Source organism: Sceloporus occidentalis, unplaced genomic scaffold (genome assembly GCF_023333645.1).
Source record: "Sceloporus occidentalis isolate IW3139 unplaced genomic scaffold, rSceOcc1.0.p SCAF_137, whole genome shotgun sequence".
Classification (NCBI taxonomy): Eukaryota; Metazoa; Chordata; class Lepidosauria; order Squamata; family Phrynosomatidae; genus Sceloporus; species Sceloporus occidentalis.
This window is the reverse complement of record NW_028317117.1, coordinates 2,064,039-2,089,484: the sequence shown is the minus strand read 5'-3', so window position 1 is coordinate 2,089,484 and position 25,446 is coordinate 2,064,039. Positions and strand designations below refer to the sequence as shown.

The window sequence follows — 25,446 nt, the reverse complement described above, 5'->3', positions numbered from 1 at the left end:
ACTTTTGCACTGCAGTGAGACTGGGTAGTAATCATTTGGTTTATTAGGCTGGCTTTAGGTTCCAGCGTTGTGCATGCAAAAGCATCTGGGAGTCTGAAAAAACTTTGCCGACATATAAGCCTGCTCAGTCAGGACTCTCCAGATAAATGTGGGACTGTTGGTAGCTGTGCAGTTTGAGAATAAGTGATTTGCAGGAAGAGGAGAAGTGACGGCTTTGTAAACGCTGCCGATTGACGCGGCAGCGAAGGTAGTTAATAAGGGGAGAGTCCAGTGCTTCACCAAGCTTTGAACAAAGGGTTAACGCTCTTTGTATTAGGGCTCTATAGCATGAGGAATGCGTTTTCGCCGGGTCTGGGGGCCGCTCTGCGCGGAGGCCGGGGTTCCTCTGCTGACCTCAGACAACCCATCGTGAATGCGAAGCCGCGTTATGACCCCGGAAAGGTCGCGGCACTTTACAGAGACGAACACCTTGCCCGGAATGTGTTCTTTGGCAGCCGATGACGAGCTCCGCGCTCTTGGCCCCTCTGCGGTCTCCGTTACCCGGGGGAAGAAACCACTCGTTACACTCGTCCAGAGAAAACGCGCCATTGTTTCACCGCCTCGTCCTTGTTTGTCCTGCGCGGCTCTGCTCCGTCCTTTCTGGAATATTGTGGCGGGCCCGGCAGCGAGCGCCGGGGAAGCGTTTCAGAATTCAGACATCACGATCGATCGAGAGACGCGGAGCCGAGTGCTTATTGGAAAGGTTACCGTATTTTTATATGGCTGCTCCGAGCTCGTCTGCCGTTTCCGGAACTTTATACTGACCGGGCGCTCCAGCCCTAGCGAGCACGTTCATGCGTATGATAGCCGCGTGGCCCCTTTACATTCTTGTGGCTCATGCAGAGTATATGCATTGGCCCCTTTATTTGACGCGTGGGGGAGGGGGCGCGTATAGGGACCGTACGCACGGTGGGCATACCAGGGAACATCGAGACTCCGGCTACGCGGAGCCCTTCCTCTTCAAGTAGCGGTGTGGGCGTTCCCACTGACGTTGGTGGGAGGGGAGTGGGCGTGGTCTCCCCCCAGACATTCTCCTGGAAAGCCAGAGAGTTCCTGGGTATTCCCGGGGGCGACTGGCTGATGATGCCCCAAACTTACCTGCGGCCCTGTGGTGTGCGGCCACAGTCTCGATATGCACGCCGCGTGAGTATTGAGCGGCGGCGTCCATCCCACCAATGGCTGCGCATACATCATTTGGCTCCCGCTAAACCAACAGGGCCACTAGGCCCATTCAGAAAAAAGAACAGCCGCAGTGCCGATAATGTGCGTCTTGCGCAGGACAGTCCCCGGTTTGTCCAGGGATGAGAAGCAAGACAGAGGTAGAGTTTGGCTGGACATAGGCATAGAATGCCAAATCGGGACTGTCCCTTTAAAAACAGGACAGTTGGGAAGTATGCCCAAACTATATATATATTGCATACTATATATATATAGCTTAGCAGTCAGAGGGACACTATTGGGGGTTTTAGGGCTGCAGAACCCTGCGGTACCCTCATACCCAGCAAACATTCCGACCTCTTAGAAAATAGGAGCATCAGGGGAGGAAAGAGGGACAGAGAGAACTGGGAATCAAAGAAGGACTGTCTTTCCCACCGAAGGACACATATTATACATATTATATAATGTTTTAGTACCGGATTAAGAATATTGAGCATGGAAATAAGCCGCTTCCCTTTCTGTGCCTAAAGTGAACAGTGGCATTCATCTGTGCGAGCGGACGGCGTGATACACGGACGCCTGATTACATTTGAGTTTTGACGTCAAAGGTGACCTTAATTAGACCTCAGGGCTTTAAAGATTTAACAAAAGCGATTCTCGACCCTGCAGGAACGCGCGTTGGGGAGGAAATCAGACGGATCGCCGGCCCCTCCACGGCTTCTGGGACTGGAGACTCGAAAAGCACATAATACTAACAGCTGCTGGACATGCGCTGCAACGTGAGACCACCGATCCGCATACATTCCATATATCTCCATTAATCCATCACTCACAATTACTACACGCAAGCCACATATGTCGCTGGCACATATATGACCTTTAAAGAGGAATTGCCTGATATGAGATAAAACATACTTAAATTCTGGCACAAAAGAACTGTATACAATAACAACCCCCAGCGCTGTATACAGTAATATAACCCCCCAGCGCTGTATACAGTAATATAACCCCCCAGCGCTGTATACAGTAATATACCCCCCAGGGCTGTATACAGTAATATACCCCCCAGGGCTGTATACAGTAATATAACCCCCCAGGGCTGTATACAGTAATATAACCCCCCAGCGCTGTATACAGTAATAACCCCCCAGCGTTGTATACAGTAATATAAACCCCCAGCGCTGTATACAGTAATATAACCCCCCAGCGCTGTATACAGTAATATACCCCCCAGGGCTGTATACAGTAATATACCCCCCAGGGCTGTATACAGTAATATAACCCCCCAGGGCTGTATACAGTAATAACCCCCCAGCGTTGTATACAGTAATATAAACCCCCAGCGCTGTATACAGTAATATAACCCCCCAGCGCTGTATACAGTAATATAACCCCCAGCGCTGTATACAGTAATATAACCCCCCCCGGCACTGTATACAGTAATATAACCCCCCAGCGCTGTATACAGTAATATAACCCCCAGCGCTGTGTACAGTAATATAACCCCCCCGGCACTGTATACAGTAATATAACCCCAAGCACTGTATACAGTAATATAACCCCCCCCAGCGCTGTATGCAGTAATATAACCCCCCAGTGCTGTATACAGTAATATAACCCCCCCGGCACTGTATACAGTAATATAACCCCCAGTGCTGTATACAGTAATATAACCCCCAGTGCTGTATACAGTAATATAACCCCCAGTGCTGTATACAGTAATAACATTTTTAATAATTTTTAATCTGATACTTTGGGACTATATCAATCTTTAAGTAAAAGTAAAATAAAGTCGTCCCTGTTGTAAGACATGGTATGGTCCATCGTCATATAATGATAAAGGTTTATAAAGAAATTGCATTTCTTTTATTCAAAATACAATCTTTACCAGACCTGGAACTGCAGATTTCTTAACACAGTCGGAGCGAGAAGTTCCAAGAGGGTCGGGAGAAGTCGGATGAGGCGCCCTTCCCTTTGGGCAAAGTTCCAGCTATCTCAGGACAAGTGTCTTTCTCATGGGATAATCTCTCCGTTTAAGCGTTTGATTGATGTAGTGGAATTTGGTTTAACAGAACAGGGAAAGTAGAGGAAGGAAACAAAGAAGGAACAGGAGATCCTCAGGGAAATACGTGTGTTTGGCCTGAGAATCCTAGGAAAGTCGGATTCCATTAACCATTAACCTCTTTGCTGCCTGAATGGACGGTAATGCCATAAATAGAAGCTAGCACAGCACGGGTTAACATGTCCCACAATCTAATGGGAGAGTAGAGTGTCCCAGACAGCCTCAACGACAAATATTTCTTATTAAAGTATATTCTTACTATTTGCAGCAATTAGCATGTTTTTTAAATATATAAGACACACGACCGTTCCAACGTTTGGGGTCACTTAGAAATTTCCTTGTTTTCAAAAGAAAAGCACATTTTCTCCATTGAAATAACATGAACTGGATCAGAAATCCAGCGCAGACGGGGTTAATGTTGTAAATGACTATTGTAGCTGGAAACAACTGATTTTAATGGAATCTCTTCATAGGCGTACAGAGACCCTTTATCACTCCCATCACTCCTTTGTTCTAATGGCCCTTTATCACTCTCATCACGCCTGTCCCAATGGCCCTTTATCACTCCCATCACTCCTGTGTTCCAATGGCCCTTTATCACTCTCATCACTCCTGTGTTCTAATGGCTCCTTATCACTCCCATCACTCCTGTGTTCCAATGGCCCTTTATCCCTCCCATCACTCCTGTGTTCCAATGGCTCTTTATCACTCCCATCACTCCTGCGTTCTAATCGCCCTTTATCACTCCCATCACTCCTGTGTTCCAATGGCTCCTTATCACTCCCATCACTCCTGCGTTCCAATGACCCTTTATCACGCTCATCACTCCTGTGTTCCAATGGCTCTTTATCACTCCCATCACTCCTGTGTTCCAATGGCCCTTTATCACTCCCATCACTCCTGTGTTCCAATGGCCCTTTATCACTCTCATCACTCCTGTGTTCCAATGGCCCTTTATCCCTCCCATTACTCCTGTGTTCCAATGGCTCTTTATCACTCCCATCACTCCTGCGTTCCAATGGCCCTTTATCACTCTCATCACTCCTGTGTTCCAATGGCCCTTTATCACTCCCATCACTCCTGTGTTCCAATGGCACGTCATGTTCGCTGATCCGAGTTTAAGTTTAATCATCAGGAGGAGAAACGGTACCTTTTGAAGAACATTGCCAGTTACAGAATATTTTCAGCTTGTATTCTAGAACAGTAGCCTTTCACAGTAGAACTTGGCCAGCACCAACCAGCTGGGTTCTGGGCTACATCATCATCGGCGATACTTATTAGGTGGGCTCAGTTTTTGTTTTTCCTTATAATCGGGAGCCATTGAAATTTCCTTCACTGTTCTCCTCGGTCTCATGAATACCTTGTGCCCCTTTTCTTGATTTCATTAGCATTTGCAAAGGGCTAATTAACCAAAACAACCTCTCAGTGTTCTATAAATAGAAGAACGTTGATGGGGCTGATTTGGGGACAAAACACAGAAGATTCGGCCGTTCCGTTTGCACATATTGTGAAGAAATGGCAGAGTGCCGTCTGGATTCTGTAGGAGACGAGGTCTGTTTTGAACGGATACTTTGTTTATTCATGAGCGCAGTCGTGTCTATATTTCCAAAGAGCCACTTATGATAATAATGGACAATAAACAGCAGATCATTCAAATTGGGAAATGCTAAATAATAATTATCTTGTTTATTTATCAATAAGCCCAGTTTTTGATGAATCCTAAAATTTGCATGAATCCTAATATATGCTTCCATTCAAAAGTTTGGGGTCACTTAGAAATCTGCTTGCTTTTTTAAATACTCCCCCCCCATAAAATAGTCAGAAATCCAGCACAGACGGGGTTAATGTTGTAAATGACTATGGTAGCTCAAAACAGCTGATTTTTAATGGAATTTCACTCTCATCACTCCTGTGTTCCAATGGCCCCTTTTCACTCCCATCACTCCTGTGTTCCAATGGCCCTTTATCACTCCCATCACTCCTGTGTTCCAATGGCCCTTTATCACTCCCATCACTCCTGTGTTCCAATGGCCCTTTTTCACTCCCATCACTCCTGTGTTCCAATGGCCCTTTATCACTCCCATCACTCCTGTGTTCCAATGGCCCTTTATCACTCCCATCACTCCTGTGTTCCAATGGCCCTTTATCACTCCCATCACTCCTGTGTTCCAATGGCCCTTTTTCACTCCCATCACTCCTGTGTTCCAATGGCCCTTTATCACTCCCATCACTCCTGTGTTCCAATGGCCCTTTATCACTCCCATCACTTCTGTGTTCCAATGGCCCTTTTCACTCCCATCACTCCTGTGTTCCAATGGCCCTTTATCACTCCCATCACTCCTGTGTTCCAATGGCCCTTTATCACTCCCATCACTCCTGTGTTCCAATGGCCCTTTATCACTCCCATCACTCCTGTGTTCCAATGGCCCTTTATCACTCCCATCACTCCTGTGTTACAATGGCCCTTTATCACTCCCATCACTCCTGTGTTCCAATGGCACGTTGTGTTCACTGATCCAAGTTTAAGGTTAAAAGGATAATTAATGTTTGGAAAACCCTTTTGTAATTATGTTACAGCCAGAAATTTCCTTTATTTCCATGAAAACAGCTCAGTGACCCCAAACGTTGGAACGGTAGAGTATATCTACTTTTTCCTGGCTACTTAAAGGATTGCTCTGGCCAATTAAATTTTTTTTTTACCAGTTTGTAGCCATTCAAATCTGTCTTTTTTAATTTTTCTGCACCTTTAAATACTGATCTGTGAAATCATTCTCTTTAACGCATTTTTTTTTGTAAGGAAAGAAGAATACATTTATTTCTAGCGTTCTATTAACATTCATTTTTCTTATTTTCCATTATTTCTGATAGGATAAAAACGACAGCGCATCCTTATAGGGAATATCTCCAATTTACTAAGTAACATTCTGGTTAACGGGAATATTTAGACTTGCTTTGGAAGACGCGATCCGATCCTAAATGACTATTAGATATACTTAATGGAGAAAATGTATCTTTTTCATGCTCTGGGTACCAATTATTACCTGTTTAGATACAAATGTAGAAGTTATCGGCAGATCGGCCCCATTCGGCCCCCGTGTAGTCGCCGTTTCTCCTGCTGTAAAGACCCAAACCTTAATCAGTCGTTGGTCTCGTCTTAGATTCAGGAGCCATATCCCTATCCCATGCATGTTTAAATCCCCTCACTGTAGTAACCTCTACCACTTCGGATGGGAGGCTCTTCCACTTATCCACCCTGTAATTTTTTTGTACATGATTACATTGTTTAGGCGAAACATCATTGTTAAACATGCATTATAACATGCCATCATTATGATGTCAGTGAAAGAGTTAAAATCGAGCACTTGCTGTTTTAAGAAGAAGCTTTACTGGAGATACTGGTTTCCGGTGCTGTAACCGGAGCTGACGGATTTAAAGCCATGGGGCGAAGTCCGATGCCTGCGCTCACAGAACGCAGATGATCACAGCCCCCCCCCCCGGTGGTATATTTTGGCTTCGTTCCCGGCTACCATCTGTTACGAGCCTCTTGTCCACCACCTGCTGTGATGCGTTACCGCTCGCAGATTCTGGCCGGATACTTATTCCGTCTGACAGATTTGATTTAAACCGAACGTGATTTCAAAGAAGCGCCGTCAAATCTTTACGGATGGCGCTGCGTTAATCGGGAAAGAAAAATATTTCAGCATACCTTCAAACTGTCTTAATATGTGTGGAACAGTCCCGAACAGCTAACCAATAGCCATTGCTTCAATCACAGAAAACAAATAACCATATATATATATATATATATATATATATATATATATAAAAAATATATATATATAATAAAAGATAAAAAAGAGATCTTTCATTTTACTCGTGCTGGAAAAATCCAACATCGATAACATTAGAAATGGCCGATGAGGGAAGTTTTTGTGTTATAGGGGTTGTGGTCAAGGATCTTTTAATGGGACTTATTGCCCTACTGATGGCTATTTACATAACTCGGGTATTGAGACAAATAAAGTACATATGAACCTGTTCCCTGCTGTTTCCAAATGCCACTGGAAGAGAGGCACATTGGAGGAGGAAGGCGGGACAGTTGGGAGGTATGTTGGTGTGGACATGCGCCTTTCGGTGGGCATGCCACCATATATACAGCTGGGGGGTCCAGATATGACATCAGAGGGAAGCTATGGAGGACTGGTTGACTCTGCACATATGGCCGTAGTGTTACTTGGCCGGTTGGGGTGATCAGTGATCTCCATGGTCACCGGCCCATTGAGCGGTGGTGCTAGAGGGGGGCCTGATCACCCAATAGGCTCCTTGTTATGGAGCTGCCAACCCCTGGACCTTCTGACCTAAGGCTAGGGCTAGTATTCCTAGGCCAGATACTCCGCTTGTTTCAAGGAATGTGAGGAGCGAGCGGGGCTTGGGAAGTAATGAGATCAGGGTTGCGGACCCAAATCCCCCATCTCTGTCCCCAAATAGCGGAACAGAGGTAAAGCTCGGTGAGACAGCAGGATAGAGTGGCAAAATCAGGACTGTCCCTCGCAAAGCAAGACAGTTGGGAGGCATGCAGTGTGTTTGTTTCATTTATATAAGATCGACAAAGCATAATAAGTTTGGCGCCATAATTGTATAAAAAAAACAGATTTTTAAGATTCCTGTTTTTGGGGGGAAATGAGGACATTCGTCTTTATATCTCCATTAATTTATTCCATCCCTCAGACTTTAAAGGCTGCAGTAATTCTGTGTATATGAAATGTTGAATTACGTCCCATCCCGTGACGATCACTCGCGGTACTTTGATGTGAGCAAAAACCCAGTTAAAAGAACCTCTCTGTTAACGATCGTTAATTAAAGCAAATTAAAAAAAAAAAACATGCGCGGGACAGATTTATTATGAGCAATAAATGCTTTTTTTTTTTACATAGTTACATTTATTCTCAGATAATTAACATTTTCAAAGTGTGAAAAGAAGCCTTAATTATAACCCGTTATTAGTAATCCAAAACTCTAATTGTGCTAATTAAAAATATATCAGGATTTTTTTCAACTGAAATTAGGTCACATGAATCTGAAAGCAAACACCGTCTAATGAAGATGGATGTTTTTCGGGAGAAGTTACACTTTTTTTTTTTTTACTTGCGATACTTTTTATATGTAATCATAAGGTTTTAAAGGGAATGTCCCATGGCAAAAAATACCGTATTTTCTCCATATACGGTAATAACTAGACTTGTGCATTCGTATTCGGGCAAACATGAAAACGAACACGAAGGGTGCGTTTTCCTTGTTCAGCCCGAATACCGAACATACGAACATGGCGGCGGCAAAACGTAGACGAAGACAAACAACACGAAGCCTTGATCCCATTCCTATCTAGCTTACCTTATCTACACAGCATCGCAGGGGTTAACGGAAGTGGAAATCCGTAGGTTCTCTGCCAGGAGTTAAAGGGGCGTGCGAGCGACTCTATTGGTCGCCTGCAGGGGCCTCCTCTGGCATCAACCAATTGGCTCGCACTGCCCTTTAACTCCTGACGAAGGAACTTGGCCTAGGAAGACCATGGTCTCCCCGCTTCAAAAGTTAAAGGTCCGTACGAGTGACTCTATTGGTCGCCGGCAGGGGGCTCATCTGCCATCAACCAATGTACAGTAATAAACCCCCAAAACTGTATATAGTAATAACCCCCAGCGCTGTATACAGGTTACCCTAGAGTCTATGGTTAAAGGCTGCTTCCTCGGGTCTCTGACTCACTTTACTCTGTCTCAGGGGCGGAGTTTGCAGGCTGACTCCACCCCCTTTTGTAATGCCCCACTTCCTGCCCACTTCTGCTCCAACCACTGAATTTTCCCACCTACCCGCTTCCCCAAAAATGAGGGCTCGGATAGCCTGGTTATTCCCAGGTATGATTATATAATTTATACGTACATAACACATATATCACTTCTTTATTATATTAACACTAGAATTGTCCTAAATTTCACGATCCATTCCAAAGGCGGTTACTGCGGAAACCAAGATAGATGCAAAAGTTGACCGAAGCTGTCAATTTCCACCCACTGATGGTATAGCCCTTGTAGCATTTCCTGGAACGTTGTGACATCACAAACAGCCGCATGATGTAAACATCGCCATTCATTAACAAAAAAAGACGCAGAGCTCTGGGATATGACATCATATTCCGGTGCCCTGTAGTGAAGATGACGGCTGCAAATGTGACAGCGATTCGCATGTGGCGTGCGTTAAGTGTGCACGCTGACATTTATTTTACATTTTATGGTGTTTACTTTTAATAAAGAGCTTTTTTTATATTGAGGGATAATTGGCAAGAAATCTCGCAATAAAAAACACACCCACGATTTATTTTTTCAGAGAAAAATAAAAAGTAATGTAATGGAAACAGAACAGGCTTTTGTAGAGCAGTTACTTATTGCTTCATTATTAGGGCAGAAACCAAAGAATTCCAGAGGTCAGTCAGTGGGGGGTCTATCTTTTAAAGAGAGAATTATACTTACATAACACCCAAGCATCCCTGTTTCAGAAGCCAGTCCTTCTTTCCTCCCCCGATGTCCCTCTTTTCTAGGCGCTCGGAATGTTTGCTGGGTATGAGGGTATCGCGGGGTTCTACGGCCCCTAAAAGTCACAATGATGTTTTTTTTAGAATACTGGAACCCTGAAACGGAGATTGGATCCACCAAACCGGTATCTTGGAAACCAAGTTGTCAGAACCGGAACAAAATATAGATGCAGAGCGGGTCAGAATCAAAAGCGAAGTGTAATAACAGAGCAGGTCGGGTCTGGCTACCAATAGACAGACACCAAACGAGATCAAAAAGCGCATTTTTTACCTCACTTCCTGTTTGACCTCAAATGAGCAGGAAGTGACCCGTATAATGCTAAACAGGAAGTGAGGTAAAAAATGGGCTTTTTGACATCATTTGAGAAGGTCCGAATGTACGCGCGCAACATCCGGCGATCAAGAGTACAGACTGCACGGGGCAGTCCTGACAGTTTATAAATCGTGTAAATAAAATCCATTATTCTTTTACAGAAATATGTATAAATGAGTCACAAAGTCCCATTAAAGCGTCACCAACAGCTACGCTGGTAACCAGGGGGCCGCAGTGTTACTTTAAGTAAAAAAATAAATAAATTGGGTGAATGTTAATATTTTTAAGCAGTAACATAAATAATTTTCTGAAAGAAAAGCAATTAGTTAAATCCTGCTCAATAAATCGTTTACGCTCGGAGTGGGATCTGGCCAAACTCAATTACTGTTTATATGTCGAGTGATAAGAACGTTCTCCGCTCCGAAGAGGGGTTTTTTTTTCCAAAGAATTGGCTAAATATGACTGTTTATGGGATATTTTTAATTCCCGCTAATGTACGTTTTTGGCAGAAAATAGTAGAACTTAAATCTTTACAACGGCAATGAGGTCAGCCTCATAAAGGAGCGGTTCTACCTAATACCATTTAACTCTTTTATAACTAATGTTCCATCAGTTAGGAAATTACCATTCTTAATAAATACAAACCTCCCCGGAGCACAAAGCTAGAAGTGGATAAAAAGTATTTTCCTCCCAGTGCTGTATACAGTAATATAACCCCCAGCGCTGTATACAGTAATATAACCCCCAGCGCTGTATACAGTAATATAACCCCCAGTACTGTATACAGTAATATAACCTCCAGTGCTGTATACAGTAATAACCCCCCAGCGCTGTATACAGTAATATAACCCCCAGCGCTGTATACAGTAATATAACCCCCCCAGCGCTATATACAGTAATATAACCCCCAGCGTTGTATACAGTAATATAATATATTATATACATATAATCTTTTGTACTGCACAGGGGAAAGCGGAACCCAGCGGAGTCACGTTAATTTATGTAACATCACATGACTCTGCTCCCTTCCTGCTTCCACTGTTTGGCACAAGAGAAGTTGCTCGTGAGCTACACAGTGGGAAGCAGCAGCCCCTGCGTAAGTCTGCGAGTGAGAGATCTGCAGTGCAGGTAAGAGGGTGGGGGTGGGGTTGTATGTGTGATTGCGGGAATGAATCTGTGAATGAATGAGGATATGAGTGTATGTGTGATAGCATGGATGTGTAAGTGGGGGGGCATGGCACAGTGAGTCCAGGTTGCCCTGGTGGCATTGTCACATTCAGTGGCAGGTTGGTGGGAGGGGCAGCCATCATCAAACCAGGGACAGATCATCCTATTGGGTGATCAGGATCCCCTGTACACTGCTCCTCATTGGGTAAGTCACAAGGGAGATCTTCCCGACCAACCCCCTTTTTTGGTAGTGGACTGTCTTGCCCACATAGCCTCCTTAGTGAGCTGTACCCGCCACCGCTCATCCTTTTGAGCAGAGTGCCAGGAGATGCTGCCATGTTCCAGCTCAGTCGAATGGATGGTAGTTGCCCTGGGACAACACCTCCGTGAGATGGACCTCAGTGAACCATCTTCCTCCATGATACAGGAACGTAACATTTTTCAGATAAGGGCTTGTGTCAAGGCATCTGACATCATTCTTCCTGGACACAGAATCTCTTGCGCATCAATGGATCTGCCTGCGAGGAATTTTCGTGTCAATTCCCTTTAATAGCATTTCATGAAATAATGGCCAAGACTTTTGCCGAAGGGTATTTGCACCTGTTGCACATCATTTGTCCAGGCTACACTGTAGTCTTTAGTTGCGGGTGACATGCTTGGTGCCTCAATGACCTTTTTACCTCTCTTGGTCAATAATGTAAGCTATCTTGTACCGTGTTTCCGGTGATCTTTATGTATCTTTTTTTACTCTAATTGTAAAAAACGATAATGAAAAAAAAAAGGTTTTTTTGCTATTCCAACTCCTGGAGAATAATCCGTTAAAGGGCAATAGATAAGTAGAACAGCCTCCCAGTAGAAGCGGTAAAAGGCTAATATAGTGAGGGATTTAAACATGCATGGGGTAGGCATACGGCATCAATGGGTCTTATCTGTTTTCAAATTTATTTTCTTTTTTTGTATTATTTTCCAGATTTTTATTACTAATGTTATTTACATTAATGAGGCATTGAGGACACCCGCCAGCAGTTTTGAACAAAAAAAAAAAAATAATGGATTATAAATTATGTGTAAATTGTGCAGAATTGAAAGCAAATGTTTAGAATAAAAAAAAAGAAAACATTTTGACTTTTGCCCTGTTGTGTCTTTGTATTCAAATGAAGTATTCGTTATTGAAGGGGTTAGTTTGCATAAGAGGTTGCCTGCCGATGTCAGGCACAGAGTACGCGGAAATTGTTTCGAAGCCCCGTTTTTGTTCTTGCTCTATACAGTTTATTGCAAATAAACCTCCTATGGAGACATTACAATCTGTATTACCCTGCCTGGGTCCATGTGGATAGAGTATACCGTCGGCTGCTTTTCTTACCATGTACCGGGCTTTCTTTTTTTTTGGATTCTAATTAGTTAGAACCCAAGGAGTTAGTGGCCGTTGGCTGAGAGTGGACAGTTTTCCCCAGAAATACTGGGTTGGTTTTTAAATGTTTATTTTATAGTTGTATTTGTCTAGTATCAAGGGGATCTGGACACAGTTTTATGGCTAGTTTACCTTAAATATACATTGTAACAATTTACCAGGCATTTTTTTCAGTCTAGTTTTTAGACAGATCTAAACTTATGTATTTACGGGACAGGAATTTTTTTATTGAATAGTTATCTGGAGGTAGAATCCACCTTTGAACATACAGAGATCTTGCTGTCTTCTTCAGGTTCTTGGTGTCCTCAACCCGCACATTGTCTTCAAAATCATTTGTCAACTTCACATTAATTATTTCAGTAGAAATATTGCCTTCGGTCTGCGCTAATATATTTTAAAAAAACAAACAGTTAATTCACTTTTCAAGATATTTTGAACAATTCGTCCTACTGCTGGGGTGATACAGGGGCGCGTTGTTTGCATCTTGCACGTTCTTTATTCAAGCCCCTCGTTAGGACATTAGATGTCGCGTTGCGCCGTGTAAGGCAAAGAAAGGAAAAGGAAAAATTTGGTAAAGGTGACTTCTTTATTGGATAACTGGGGTATAATAGATTGCAAGCTTTCGAGACCACCTAGGTATCTTCTTAAAGCATATTGTCTACGAGATCTTTGCTGAATTTTAAACATATTTTGTTAAATTTGTTCATTCATATCCAAAAACATGGAGAAAGCTCAGATTTTTTTTCCGCTTGTTCTCTGCTTACTTTCTGTCTCTGCTTCCCAGTCTCCGCTTCTCCATTTGGGTTCTTCTTTTCTCTTCCGCACTCTTCGGAGCGCTTCTGCTACCTCTTGTCCCCATCGTGTGCGGGGAGGCTCATCCCTGTTGCAGAAATACTCTGAAGCAGACAGAGAAGGCCCCCACATCGCACTTCGGGGGACTTCTGCAATGGGGCGGAGCCTTCGAGCACCCCAGGTGGACAGCCTCTTTCATCATTGGATGGTAGAATGGGTTGTCCTTACGGTGTGCGTGGATTCTCCGCCCCTGTGGCGGAAATACTCTGATCTCTGAGCTGAAGAGCAGAATGCAGAAGGAGAAGAGGAGACACGGAAGAAAAGTGAGAAAAGAAAAAAAAATTGAGTCCGAATAAAAAAAACTCCACACATTTTTTCCCGCCTCAAAGGGCAGGAAACAAAATTTGTTGTCCGAAACCAAATGGACCAAAAACTAATCGAAAACAATTTGGTCCAATTGCGCATATCTGTTATCTACACGTACGTTAGAAACTGATGACGATACAATGAGATCTTTCAAATATTAACCCTTTTAGTAGCCCATTACAAAGTTTCTATCATAGTGGCCACTATCTACTAAACATTCTCATACCCGGGAGGTGTTCAAATGCCCTGAGACCTTTTAAATGTTAACCTTTTAATAGCCCATCAGAATGACCCCGTTATATTGACTCACTAATGGTGGCAACCAAATGGTTGCCTGAAGAGACCTAGATAGTCTCGAAAGCTTGCAATCCATTATACGTCAGTTAGCCAATAAAGATATCATCTTTACCAAATTTTCTAATTCTCTTTAAGAAACCTATGACTTGTCAGAGGGTTTAGAAGATATTGGGGTACGAACCCCCGAGAGCCCCCAGCTATTAAAATATCCACCCAAAAATGAGTTCTCCTTCGGTTTTTAGGTACCTGGTTCCCCGAGGGTTTTAATTTGACGAGCGCTCACATGGAGATACCGCGTGTCTATCATTCTATATATGTGCTTGAAGCTATACGTTTTTCATATGCGAGTCCCATGCCCACAGCACACAGCAGCGGTGATGGCGAGAGAACCAATCAGCCTCATAAGAAGGGTATGGCACTTAAAAAAAAAAAATAAATGCAGTTTTTTTTTTGTTTTTTTTTTTGGATGCAGACGCTGTGTTTTTTCGGGGAGACTGCATCAAAATTCTTTGCCGTTTGGGGAAGAAAACACAAAAGAGCGAGGAGGGACAGTCGAAAGATTTGGGAGGGTCGTAGGGGGAACTAGAAGAATCCTTCTCTTTTTTTTTTTTTTCTCGAAGCGAAGAAACACTCAGCCGTAGCTAGCAGGTCTCGGAGGATGTCAGTGCACATTGCTAAATGGATTGTGTGTGGATTAGCAGCTTCCACGCAGACCTCCGCACAGAGATAGAGAGCGGTCTCTGAGGCTCTCTGCCTGCATTGTGACATCTCTCGGGTAATCTCGCAGGAGACGGATAACCGAGCGGCTTCCAATGGAGAACATATTTTTGTGAGTACCTTCCTTTCCTGGTCTGCGGATTGCGTCGGTATATGCCTTTAAATTAGGCTCGAAAGACGAATCTCCGTCCGAGCCAAACCTACCCCTCTCTGATGTGATTGATATCCCAAATTTAACCCCCTGGATGCCACAGCTGTAGCCAAAAGGATAAAGACCTTTCTAGATTTTCTTTTTTTTTTTTCTTAGTATTTCTAACAGCTGACGAGCATCTGTGTTAGAGGTAAAGCCCGTTATGTAATAGTCTTTAATTCTTTCAGCTTGGGGGTGTACATGTACGCTGGCCGTTCGAGAAATAGTGATTATAGATGCTTAGGTTTTAGCTAAATCCGAATCTCAATAAAGATTAATGCTACAAACTAATACATAGTATCTATAGTATATATATAGTATATATATATATATATTATACTAAAAAAAACCTCGAAAGTAATGAACCAAGTAAGGATAATCAGAGGGCAGTTTGTTAACCGCGCTCTTTTGTCCATTTGGACTACAATTCCCATCATCCTTAATTGGTCGTATTAATGTATGGCACATATATAGTTTCATATTAATCGTTTTTGTAAGGTGTGAGTTGCCCAGAACTTGCTCGCCTTGAACGGAACCTGCCGCCTATATGTTGAAGGGATGCATCTCCTTGGCATCCAGAACACATAACGAATTTAATGTCACCTTCTCTTAGCTCTTCCTATGTAATGCAAACCTATGCGCTCTTCCTTTGGGTTCTTAAAGTAGTCCTAGACGTTCTAGATTTCGGTATGTACAGATATGATATACAACAATCTGCCTATACATTTCATGGTATATAATTATAGTCTATTCTCTCTAGATATGTAATGCTTTCTATACAGTGACTCAGTGTTGTTCGGCTATACGGTACTTTTATTTATTTTACTCTGTGCCTTTCATTTTCCTCTATCTGTCATTTTGCCCGTGTGCCCGATAGGTATATGTATAATGCAGAATATTGTACAAGCCTGTGGCAATTAAGGGGTTAACAGTAATTGGTCCCCAGAAATAAGCTTGGGATTTTTAGCTGTGTAATGTTTAGCATTATAATATATATAATATGATTGATACGTGGTGTATGTACACGAATTGCAAAATGAAGTCATTGGGGCAGCCATTTTGTTTTTCTAGCGGACTGTGCATATGGGATTGCGGGAGCCGTTATCAGAGTTAGCGACATATATTATCCCTTTTTTGCAGTATGTGGAGCCCGATCACTAAAGGATCTCACGGATCTCCAGGTTTCTACCTCATTACTAGAAACAATATCACAGAAAATGCCTCACCGGAGGTCTGTAAAAAATCAAGATGGCTGCTTACCGTATTGTCAAATTTCGGTATATATATTTAGCCTTCAGTTTATAATATTTCCACTCTGAATTCCCTTCTAAGGTATTTTATCGAGTTTACTGATCAGGATTATGATGCGACCCTTGGTTTGTAGGCCTTATAATAAATGAATCATACGGTTTATTAGATCTCTTCAGATGAGGCTTGCCAGTAAAATAAACTTTGCATCCAGGCTTCAGTGTATTACATTTCACAGCCGTAATTTCATTTATTAGCGTTCCCTAAATGTTATTAAAATCCGTGACGGACGAGTTGCTTGATAATAATAAAAATTATAAAACAGATTTGAGACTCTGACCAAAAAACGAAAGGCCGCTTCGTAGAATGTCCTACAGTGCGTCCCGTAGGGAGCAGCTCAAGTTTTAGCTCTCTTGTGCCATTAGCGGAAAACGTCTGATTTTGCCCCAATGCGAGGCAAAATTTCTGTGCATGAGAGAATCAACAACCCCAGATGTACGTTTTGGCCTTCGTGGGCCTTGTCAGTGGGGTCCGGTTGTTATCCCTCTAGGCATAAGAGAGCAAAGAAGTCCACGTCTTAACTCGCCTTTACACTCAGGGTGGACCCCACGAGATCCCCGAAGGATGAAATACCACAGAAAGTTGCCCTAAGTTGCTTTTATTTTCTGTTGTGTAAGTTGTCTCCATTGCTGTAGAGCAGAGCCGGTTACCGACCATACAGGTGCCTGTAGACACCAAGTTTCGTTGGCTTACAAAAATCAGCTTGGACGTTTATTGTGTAAAGAATGTAATTAAGTATAGGAAGGTTTGATTAAATATTGTAACAATAGAACAAAAAAGTTTGTCTCTTTAAGGACGCGAGAAATCATCTCATCTGAGTTTCTGGTTTCAGAGTCATTAAACCGTACGAACATGCCCTGTTTTTTTTATTTTCCTAATGTGTAATAAAGCCGTTAAAAGCAATTGAAAGTTGTATTATGATTCTGTCCGAGAAGTCTGAATACTAGAGGGCGATTTCTGCAGAAATCAATGTTTTATTTGGATCGGAAAGGTTTAGGGAAGCGAATGAAAAAAGAGGATGTGACAGATGGATAAATGAAGAGAGGATTCCCAAAACCAATGGCTGAATTTACTAATTTATGAGTTGTAGCCAAATGAAAATGTTCATCTTCCCACATATAGCAAGCAGATTAAAGAATCGCTGTGTACCTTCTAGTTGGACGGAACTCGCTGAGGTCTCTGGAATCCTAAGTCCTCTATATTCACAAAAGTTGGAGTTTGTGGGTGATTTTGCTTGAGAGTTATGGTTTCAATTTATCAAGCTGTTCGGGCATTATGAATGGCCAAACCCAATGAGATTCTGCTGTAGCCGGGGGTGAGCTGCCTTTTAGTGAGTTGCCCCCCCATATTACCTATGCACTACGCAGGGCAGCTCAGCAGGAGAAGCTCAATGGGGTTGACAATAATACACAATGAACGCAGGGATATAATCTCCAGCTCGCTATAAGGAAAACAATAACGTTTCTTGAGGTAACAGGTTCCTGGACAAACCACTGTTCTGATATATTTTAAATAATTAGGTTTGTCTAAAGAGTTGGTCTTTGGGTAGACTAAGGTACTCCTTTCTTCTTTTCCGTGTGCCGAACAAGACTACCACCAATGTAGATTTTGGTGCTCTAGGCATATCATGACTTCTTTCTCCTGCATGTTCTTCCTTAGAAGGAAGGAACTTCATGGAGTATAGAACTTACCAATAAAGTTGGTATGTTATTTTGGAAGTCTTTAGGTGGACCAAAACAGAAACTATCGGGACCTTAGAGGTACCCTCTTTGTCGGAATAAGGCTGAAGGTTTGAAAAGCCAGATCCAGGCATGGAGCGCCGTAGCCCCCTTCCACATTTAGTGAGCTTCCATGGACGTGGGAACATGCAAATTCTCCAAAGTGCAATTGCACATATCCGTGTGCGGTGAAGTCCGCCAGGGACAGCAGTGTACACCAGATGACATTGTTGGATGCTGCCCTAGTTCCCATATTTTGGCAGATTCCCTGACGCCTCCTAGCTGGGACATTGACAACAGAGAATTCTGGGGAAGTAACTATTTCCAGATTAATATGTTTTGTTTAAGACTGAGTTTAGTTTCTTGTTGCATATTTAAAAAAAAAAAAAAAACTTAACACGCTGACAACAAAACAGCAATCGGGGCGCATGTGTATATGGGAACAAAAGAAAAAAGTATATGATAGTGTGATATTGTTAATATAAACCAAATATGTGAAAAATATTTAGATGCACTCACAAACAATGTCAGTACAAGAGGCTCTTCAGAAAGTAAAATCTGTTCTTTATTCTTTAAAATTCTATAAATATAAAACAGAAGACAACCACATGGTGCAGTAACCTGTGCTGTGTATAAGCAAGTAGAAATGCACTTACAAGATGGTTGCGTTCAAATATATATATTTAAACTTAGAGTCCGAGGTCCAGGAAAGGTAATCTCCGATCAGGAAAAATGCAGGTTATTTTCTTCTAAATCTCAACGCGTTTCGCCCTGATATACTGGGCTTCCTCAGGAGAATAAAGGTAAAATGATCCGCAATATCGATCCACAATCGTAGTATGTGTGTATGCGGATCATTTTACCTTTATTCTCCTGAGGAAGCCCAGTATATCAGGGCGAAACGCGTTGAGATTTAGAAGAAAATAACCTGCATTTTTCCTGATCGGAGATTACCTTTCCTGGACCTCGGACTCTAAGTTTAAATATATATATTTGAACGCAACCATTCATATACTTTTTTCTTTTGTTCCCATATACACATGCGCCCCGATTGCTGTTTTGTACGTTTTGTACTGAGAGGAGTGTTTTTGTTGGGCAGCGGCAGTGTTATTACAGGGAAGTATTTCCTTTGATTTATATTTACTTTGACACGTGATTGGGTGTTAAAGGCTTTATATCCACGCTGACAACACACGGCTTATTTTTCTATTTTTTTTTTTATATATTAGAAAATGAAATCCCAATGTTAAATCTATAAGTGTCAGAAATACATTGTATCGTAAAACAGAAAGCGGAGCATGGTGTTTACACATTAAATTAGAACCCCTTCTTTATGCGTATATCATAGGAGCAGCCATGCTAATTTACTGTTCTCTGGATTTATATTATTCCCCCCTCCCACCCCGGTTAAGTTATTCTTACCCTTTTCTTAAATTCTCCTCCCTTTTGGTGAAAAGGTTTAATAAATGTGTAGTGAACCAATTTACTGATACATCTTTAATGTGATAGTTCTATTTTTAATGCAGAAAAGGCAGAATTTTTATGTATAAAAAAAGTTAATTTTTTTGTTTTTGTTAATCATGTAAAAATTGGGAATTTTTTTGTGACTATTCAGTAGAGTGACCAGATGGATCTTTCAACCAGTGAATGTTCTAGAAAATGTTATTTCAGACTCCATTAAAAAAAAAAAAGTGCTGCCACACGCAGTATCGATGCACTTTGTATCACTTGTTAGACAAATGACTCGGAAGGTGCGGACGGTGGAAGGTGGATTATGGATCCAGACATGGAGTCTCTCAACCCCCATCTGGTTGAGCGCTAACCTTTAATTCTGATGTCTGCGTGGCATATCGCTTGCAAGATATAAACAGGTGGGAGACTCACCGCTGAGTCGATACTTATAACACCTTCTCCACACAGACATGCCTCAGCTTCAGAAATGATTATTACCCAAGAAGTGTGAACGCGGAGCTTAGGAAAAGAAAAAATAAATCCCTATCTCCAGAATAAAAAGACATAATGTGATATGTACTGGATGTTTCGTGAATTAAGTACAGTTTGGTGTATAGTGATAAAGTGCAGAAGTTATGGATTCCTGAAACATAATATGGGGAGTTTCCATATTAGTTGATCATGTGATATTTGGTACCGCCCCCTACTCACAAACCCACAGTGCTCTGTGCTTTACGGCGGAACGACGTGAATCCATTCCCCATACACACTTATTAGTCACGATCCCACTGTGCAATTGGATTCTTTATCAGAAATAATAATAATAATAAGTATTCCCGATGAGTAGAGATGTATCTTGGCTGAGCGCTGACCCATGCCAGCCCCCCAGCTGCCCCCTACCAGTTACCTCCACGGCCACTGTCCTCTATGGCGAGCACCTGAATATGACATCATATTCTGGGGGGGAAAAAAGGAAACAACTATTGTAAGCCATTGGAAAAAGATATTGGAGGAAAGGCTTGTGGGAAGTGGTAAAAATCAGATAAAACACATGAAGACATTAAGACTACATATAACTTCCAGAGTGTATGGGTCAAACTTCTACTGAGACATTGCGGAATGTTTTCATTTGCGAATCGCATGCAGAACCTCGGACCTCTCTGGTCTCGCATTAAATTCATCTAATTAGATTAGCACTGATAAGAAGATTAGGTTTGGGAGAGTTTAGCAGAATAAATATGTAAGAGGCTTTGGCCAAGGAAATGGAAACCAGATTGTAGAGTAATAAATTCATAGCTGCCCCAGCTGGCGTCTTTGTTCATGTTATGATTTTCGAGAGATGTGGTAGTCATCCAGAGTCAGCCTTCGGGATTTGGAACAAGTTGTTTCGAACATAAATAACATTCTAGCCTCTATTGGCTGATAATGAAAATATTTCTCTGGATAATAGAAGTTCTTTGGCTTGCGGGGAGCCGGGTGGCTTGTTTTCTCATAGAGCGCGAGTTAACCTGAGGTCAGCCATGACATCTAAATAAACACAAGATACATAATGGCTGAAGTGAAATTAAAGTTGACCTTCAAATGACATATGTGCTAATATCTGTTGGCTATGTTCACAAAGACGCATATAATATCGTACTTACTAAATTAATGAAATTTCAAAATCTAAGACACCATCAGCGGGTCAGCGTGGGTGACACCGGGAGTTACAGCACTTGGTGACACCATCAGTGGGTCAATGGGGGTGACACCATGAGTTGCGGCACTGGGTGATACCATCAGCGGGTCAATGGGGGTGATACCATGAGTTACGGCACTGGGTGAAACCAACCATAGTGACCTCACTGCTAACCCTGACCCTTTGTACCCCTAATAGAAATGGCCATTCCTTCTTTAGTATATGGGCAAAATTCTTCTTCATTGATCATTGTCTGGTCTCGGGTATTACTGATGCCTGTGAGGTACACAGTTGTTCAGAATTATTTTATATACTGTCTATCACTTTATGGATGAGAACAGTTCTAGGTCACTCCGTTAGTAGGCAGCAACGTATTCTGGCCAAGATGACAAGTCCAGTGGGGTGGTAGCCCCCTGCCACAAAATTGAGGGACAGATCACTGCTCAGTGGGGCAGTTCCAAGGAAGACCTCCAATCTCCCCAACTGGCCCATTTACAGTATGGAGGCTATACCAAGCTGGCACAGCCTCTATAGACTGCTTTAAAAGATCAAAAGAGTGCCACAATATGACATCATAGCCCGCTCTCCGCATCAAGGAAAGCAGCCATGGATGGGGCGGCTGGGGGGGCACTGCTTCAAGTAAATAAATATGCATAATAGATAGGGGGAGACTATAAAACCGGGGTAAATCGCCCTTATAGTATGTCGTACCTGGAACCGGAGGGCATGAGCTGGGATATGATGTCAATATACCATGGCTGGGGGTGTTGATATGAGGTTTGCGTGGCGAGAAGGCAATATGATGTCCAAGCCTGCTATGATGTAACTTGGCATGTTTAAATAGAAGAAATGATGTAATGAAGCCCACGGGGGCCAGAATGGACTAGAGTGGGCCCTGACAGAGTGCTGAGCAGGGCTAGGCTAAGGCAGGAATTGTGGATTTTAGGGGAGGAGTTTTGGTAGGAGGATATTTAAGTTTGGTGATCACAGGGGTAGGGATCCATTTTGTTTAACCTTACTTGGTGGTGTTTGTCCCACCCTCCCTCCCATTATGTGGTTGAGTTTGTGGAGTAGTGTTGCTGCATTAGTCACAGTTGTGGGCGGTAGCTTGCCAGGTATCCATGGGGTTAATGTGGTGGTATGATCCTTGGTGGTCATAACTGGTGGGAGGTTCCTTGCAAAGAATGGTGCTTGGAACCTCGGGTCCGGGTTGGGGCATCCTGGTATGTCCCCTCCCAAATTGGTGTGTGGTATGGTGTTGCTGCATTAGTCACAGTCGTGGGCGGTAGCTTGCCAGGTATCCATGGGGTTAATGTGGTGGTATGATCCTTGGTGGTCATAACCGGTGGGAGGTTCCTTGCAAAGAATGGTGCTTGGAACCTCGGGTCCGGGTTGGGGCATCCTGGTATGTCCCCTCCCAAATTGGTGTGTGGTATGGTGTTGCTGCATTAGTCACAGTCGTGGGCGGTAGCTTGCCAGGTATCCAAGGGGTTAATGTGGTGGTATGATCATTGGTGGTCATAACCGGTGGGAGGTTCCTTGCAAGGAGTGGTGCTCGGAACCTCAGGTCCGGGTTGGGGCATCCTGGTATGTCCCCTCCCAAAATTGGTGTGTGGTATGGTACCTGGATAACTTGGCAAGCTAGGTTGGTTTTGGTTACGTCATTGTCTCTGTTAACGCATCTATGTTTATTATTTCAGGTTTTACAGGACAATGACTGTTAAATAAAACGGCTGTGGCCTTTTCAAACCCATCTTGTGTGTTGGTGTTTTATTTAATTGAGCAAATGAGCCAAGCCTGGCCCGTGAGTCGAAGCTACATCTGTCATTACTGTAGGTTGAGTCAAAGTGAAAGGAGTAATTTCTTTATCACAGTACTGTGATCTGTATGAACGATGATGGTAACGCCATCATATTTATAATTTTGCCCCGTAATCACATAACCTTCTGTACTTTTGGTTTTAAGAAGAACATAAGATACAAATGACAAATTGTATTTAATTCATCCGACAACATGCAGGAAGAGTGTAGAATCTTGCCAAATATTTATTAACGGTCAACATTGGGAAATTAATCAGATTATAGGATACAATTGATCTGTTGATCCAGCAATATGTCATCTTAATTCACTTAATTAAAAATAGAGGAAGGTAATATGAGTTTAATTTTGCCCAGCCAGATAATTACTCTGTGGATGCAATTAATCTTGTATTTTGTTGAATTCTTAACTCTGCCATGAGTTATCTGGTATAAATGTAAAGATATTATTATCATGTCACCAGAAAATAAGGGACAAAACTTCAGTTTGCTTTTATTTAACAGCTTGAGTGCCTTTATACGTGTAATCGCCATGACGACCGGGATTTGTTGAGCCCTTTTTTTTTTTAGATATAACCGTTTCCATCCTATGTCCCTTGGACACTCACTCGTTGGTCCCCAAGTCCCTGTGTTTGCTGGGTATCCCCTCATTTGCCCCTTTCCCCACCCTCAGCTTCTTGGCATGTCGGGGGTCTCTTGCTACCTGTGCCCACCGCCATTCAGCTCCTGGCGACAGTTCATGGAGGGGCAGTCTAATGAGACCCCGCATGCACAAAAAACACTGCCATTGATGTTAATGGTAGCGCTTTTCCTGCCACTGATTGGCTCCTTTAAGCAGCCAATCAGTGGCCCAAAAACAGGACCACGGCGGGGGTCTTGCGCTGCATAATAATAATGGTAACTTCCTTACTCGGTTACAGAAATAGCTATGATTTGGTCAAAATTTGCCATTAAATGTCTTAGCAAGACCCTGCGCTCTAGCCCCGCCTCTGACCACACCCCCTTATCATTTTAAAATTCCAAGAGCGATGCCCCAGTGATTATTCCTCCCCGTTGTGCTCCGAGCGGCGGTATTAACGTTCTCTTCTCCCGTTCTTTTGGCAGGATCTTATGATGTGATGCATGATTGTTTACTTTTCATTTGTTTAACTACGACATCATTCATTAGATAATCCCAGGATATTTCCGAACCTGTTTCGCGCGCTAAGAAAATATTTGTACTAATTGTATAATATTTACCAAAGCAACGCAAACACGCGGATTGATTAGCCGCCAATAAAACATAAACATACAAAATAAACAACGCACTTTTTTTTTTTTTAAAGGGACAAACAGCATTTGTCAATCTGGGAATAAATAGGCGGCCCTGGCCCTTTAAGGACAGCGGCTGCCAGGTGACATATGCGTGACCGCCGGCTGCACACGCATGCGCGGTGCTTAAAGGCATATTTTTGAATATTTTAGTTTTTGCGCTCATAATAAAGTTCCATTAAATTTATTTTGGAACCGTCTCAAAAAAAATTTAAAACTTAAATAAATAAAAATTATTAATTTAAACCAGTATTTCCCTTTTAAAGTAAAATGTATTTTCTGTGATTATTAGCGCTTTTGAAGCGCTGCACTTTAATCACGTCCCCGCTGGGAGATAGCTTTCTCATCCCGTCCCCTGCGCATGGAGAAGTATTTCAGGATGATTAGATCCGATTGATTTATTGATTTCTCATCAATCACCTTCATCTCGCCTCACTCAAATAAATGGACTTGATGTTGTTAAAGTGACAGTAACATTTAGAAAGCTTTTGCTGTTATCTTTTTTTTTACTTTTATTATTTCACGATGATGCCAATAAAACTGGCAGCCGGGGTCAGATTTGTAGGCGGTACTAATCCACCCCTTTCTCTCTTAAAAATTCTACTCCATACCCTTATACTCTCTGATCTAAGCTAGTTTCAGTCCGTTATATTTTATGCTTGTATATACTCTAAAAAAAAATCATTAAAAAATAAAGAAAAAGAAAAGAAAAGAAAAAAAATTATAATAAAAATAAAAGAAAGATATATATAAATATAAGAAATATATTAATAATAAAATACATAAAATATAATACTTCACAAGGCAGGTAGCCATGGCCACTGAAGTTATACTGGCTCCAACATTCAGAATAGATTTCTCCCGTCCTAATTGTAATAATAATAATAATAATAATAATATTAATAATACTCTTTATTATCATTCTGAGCATGGTATTAAATCAAGGATGGCCATGAATCGCTATTTCAGAAGGTCATAGTAAATGTATGTGGGTGACTCCAGAATGATAGGGTTAAATAGGCTCAGCTGCTGGTTTTGTGTGGTTGCCGGGCAACCAATGTTACAAT

General features: G+C 42.3%; 1 protein-coding gene across 1 annotated transcript in view; it reads left to right on the top strand.

The window, feature by feature from the left end:
- The first annotated feature begins 427 nt into the window (after positions 1–427).
- The window catches only part of LOC149281238 (beta-arrestin-1-like), a 73,354-nt gene continuing 48,335 nt past the window's right edge, over positions 428–25,446 (top strand). Inside the window, exon 1 of the mRNA XM_089499580.1 lies at positions 428–837. Within this exon, the coding sequence (XP_089355706.1) occupies positions 428–837 (410 nt within the window). The remainder of the gene's footprint in view (positions 838–25,446) is intronic.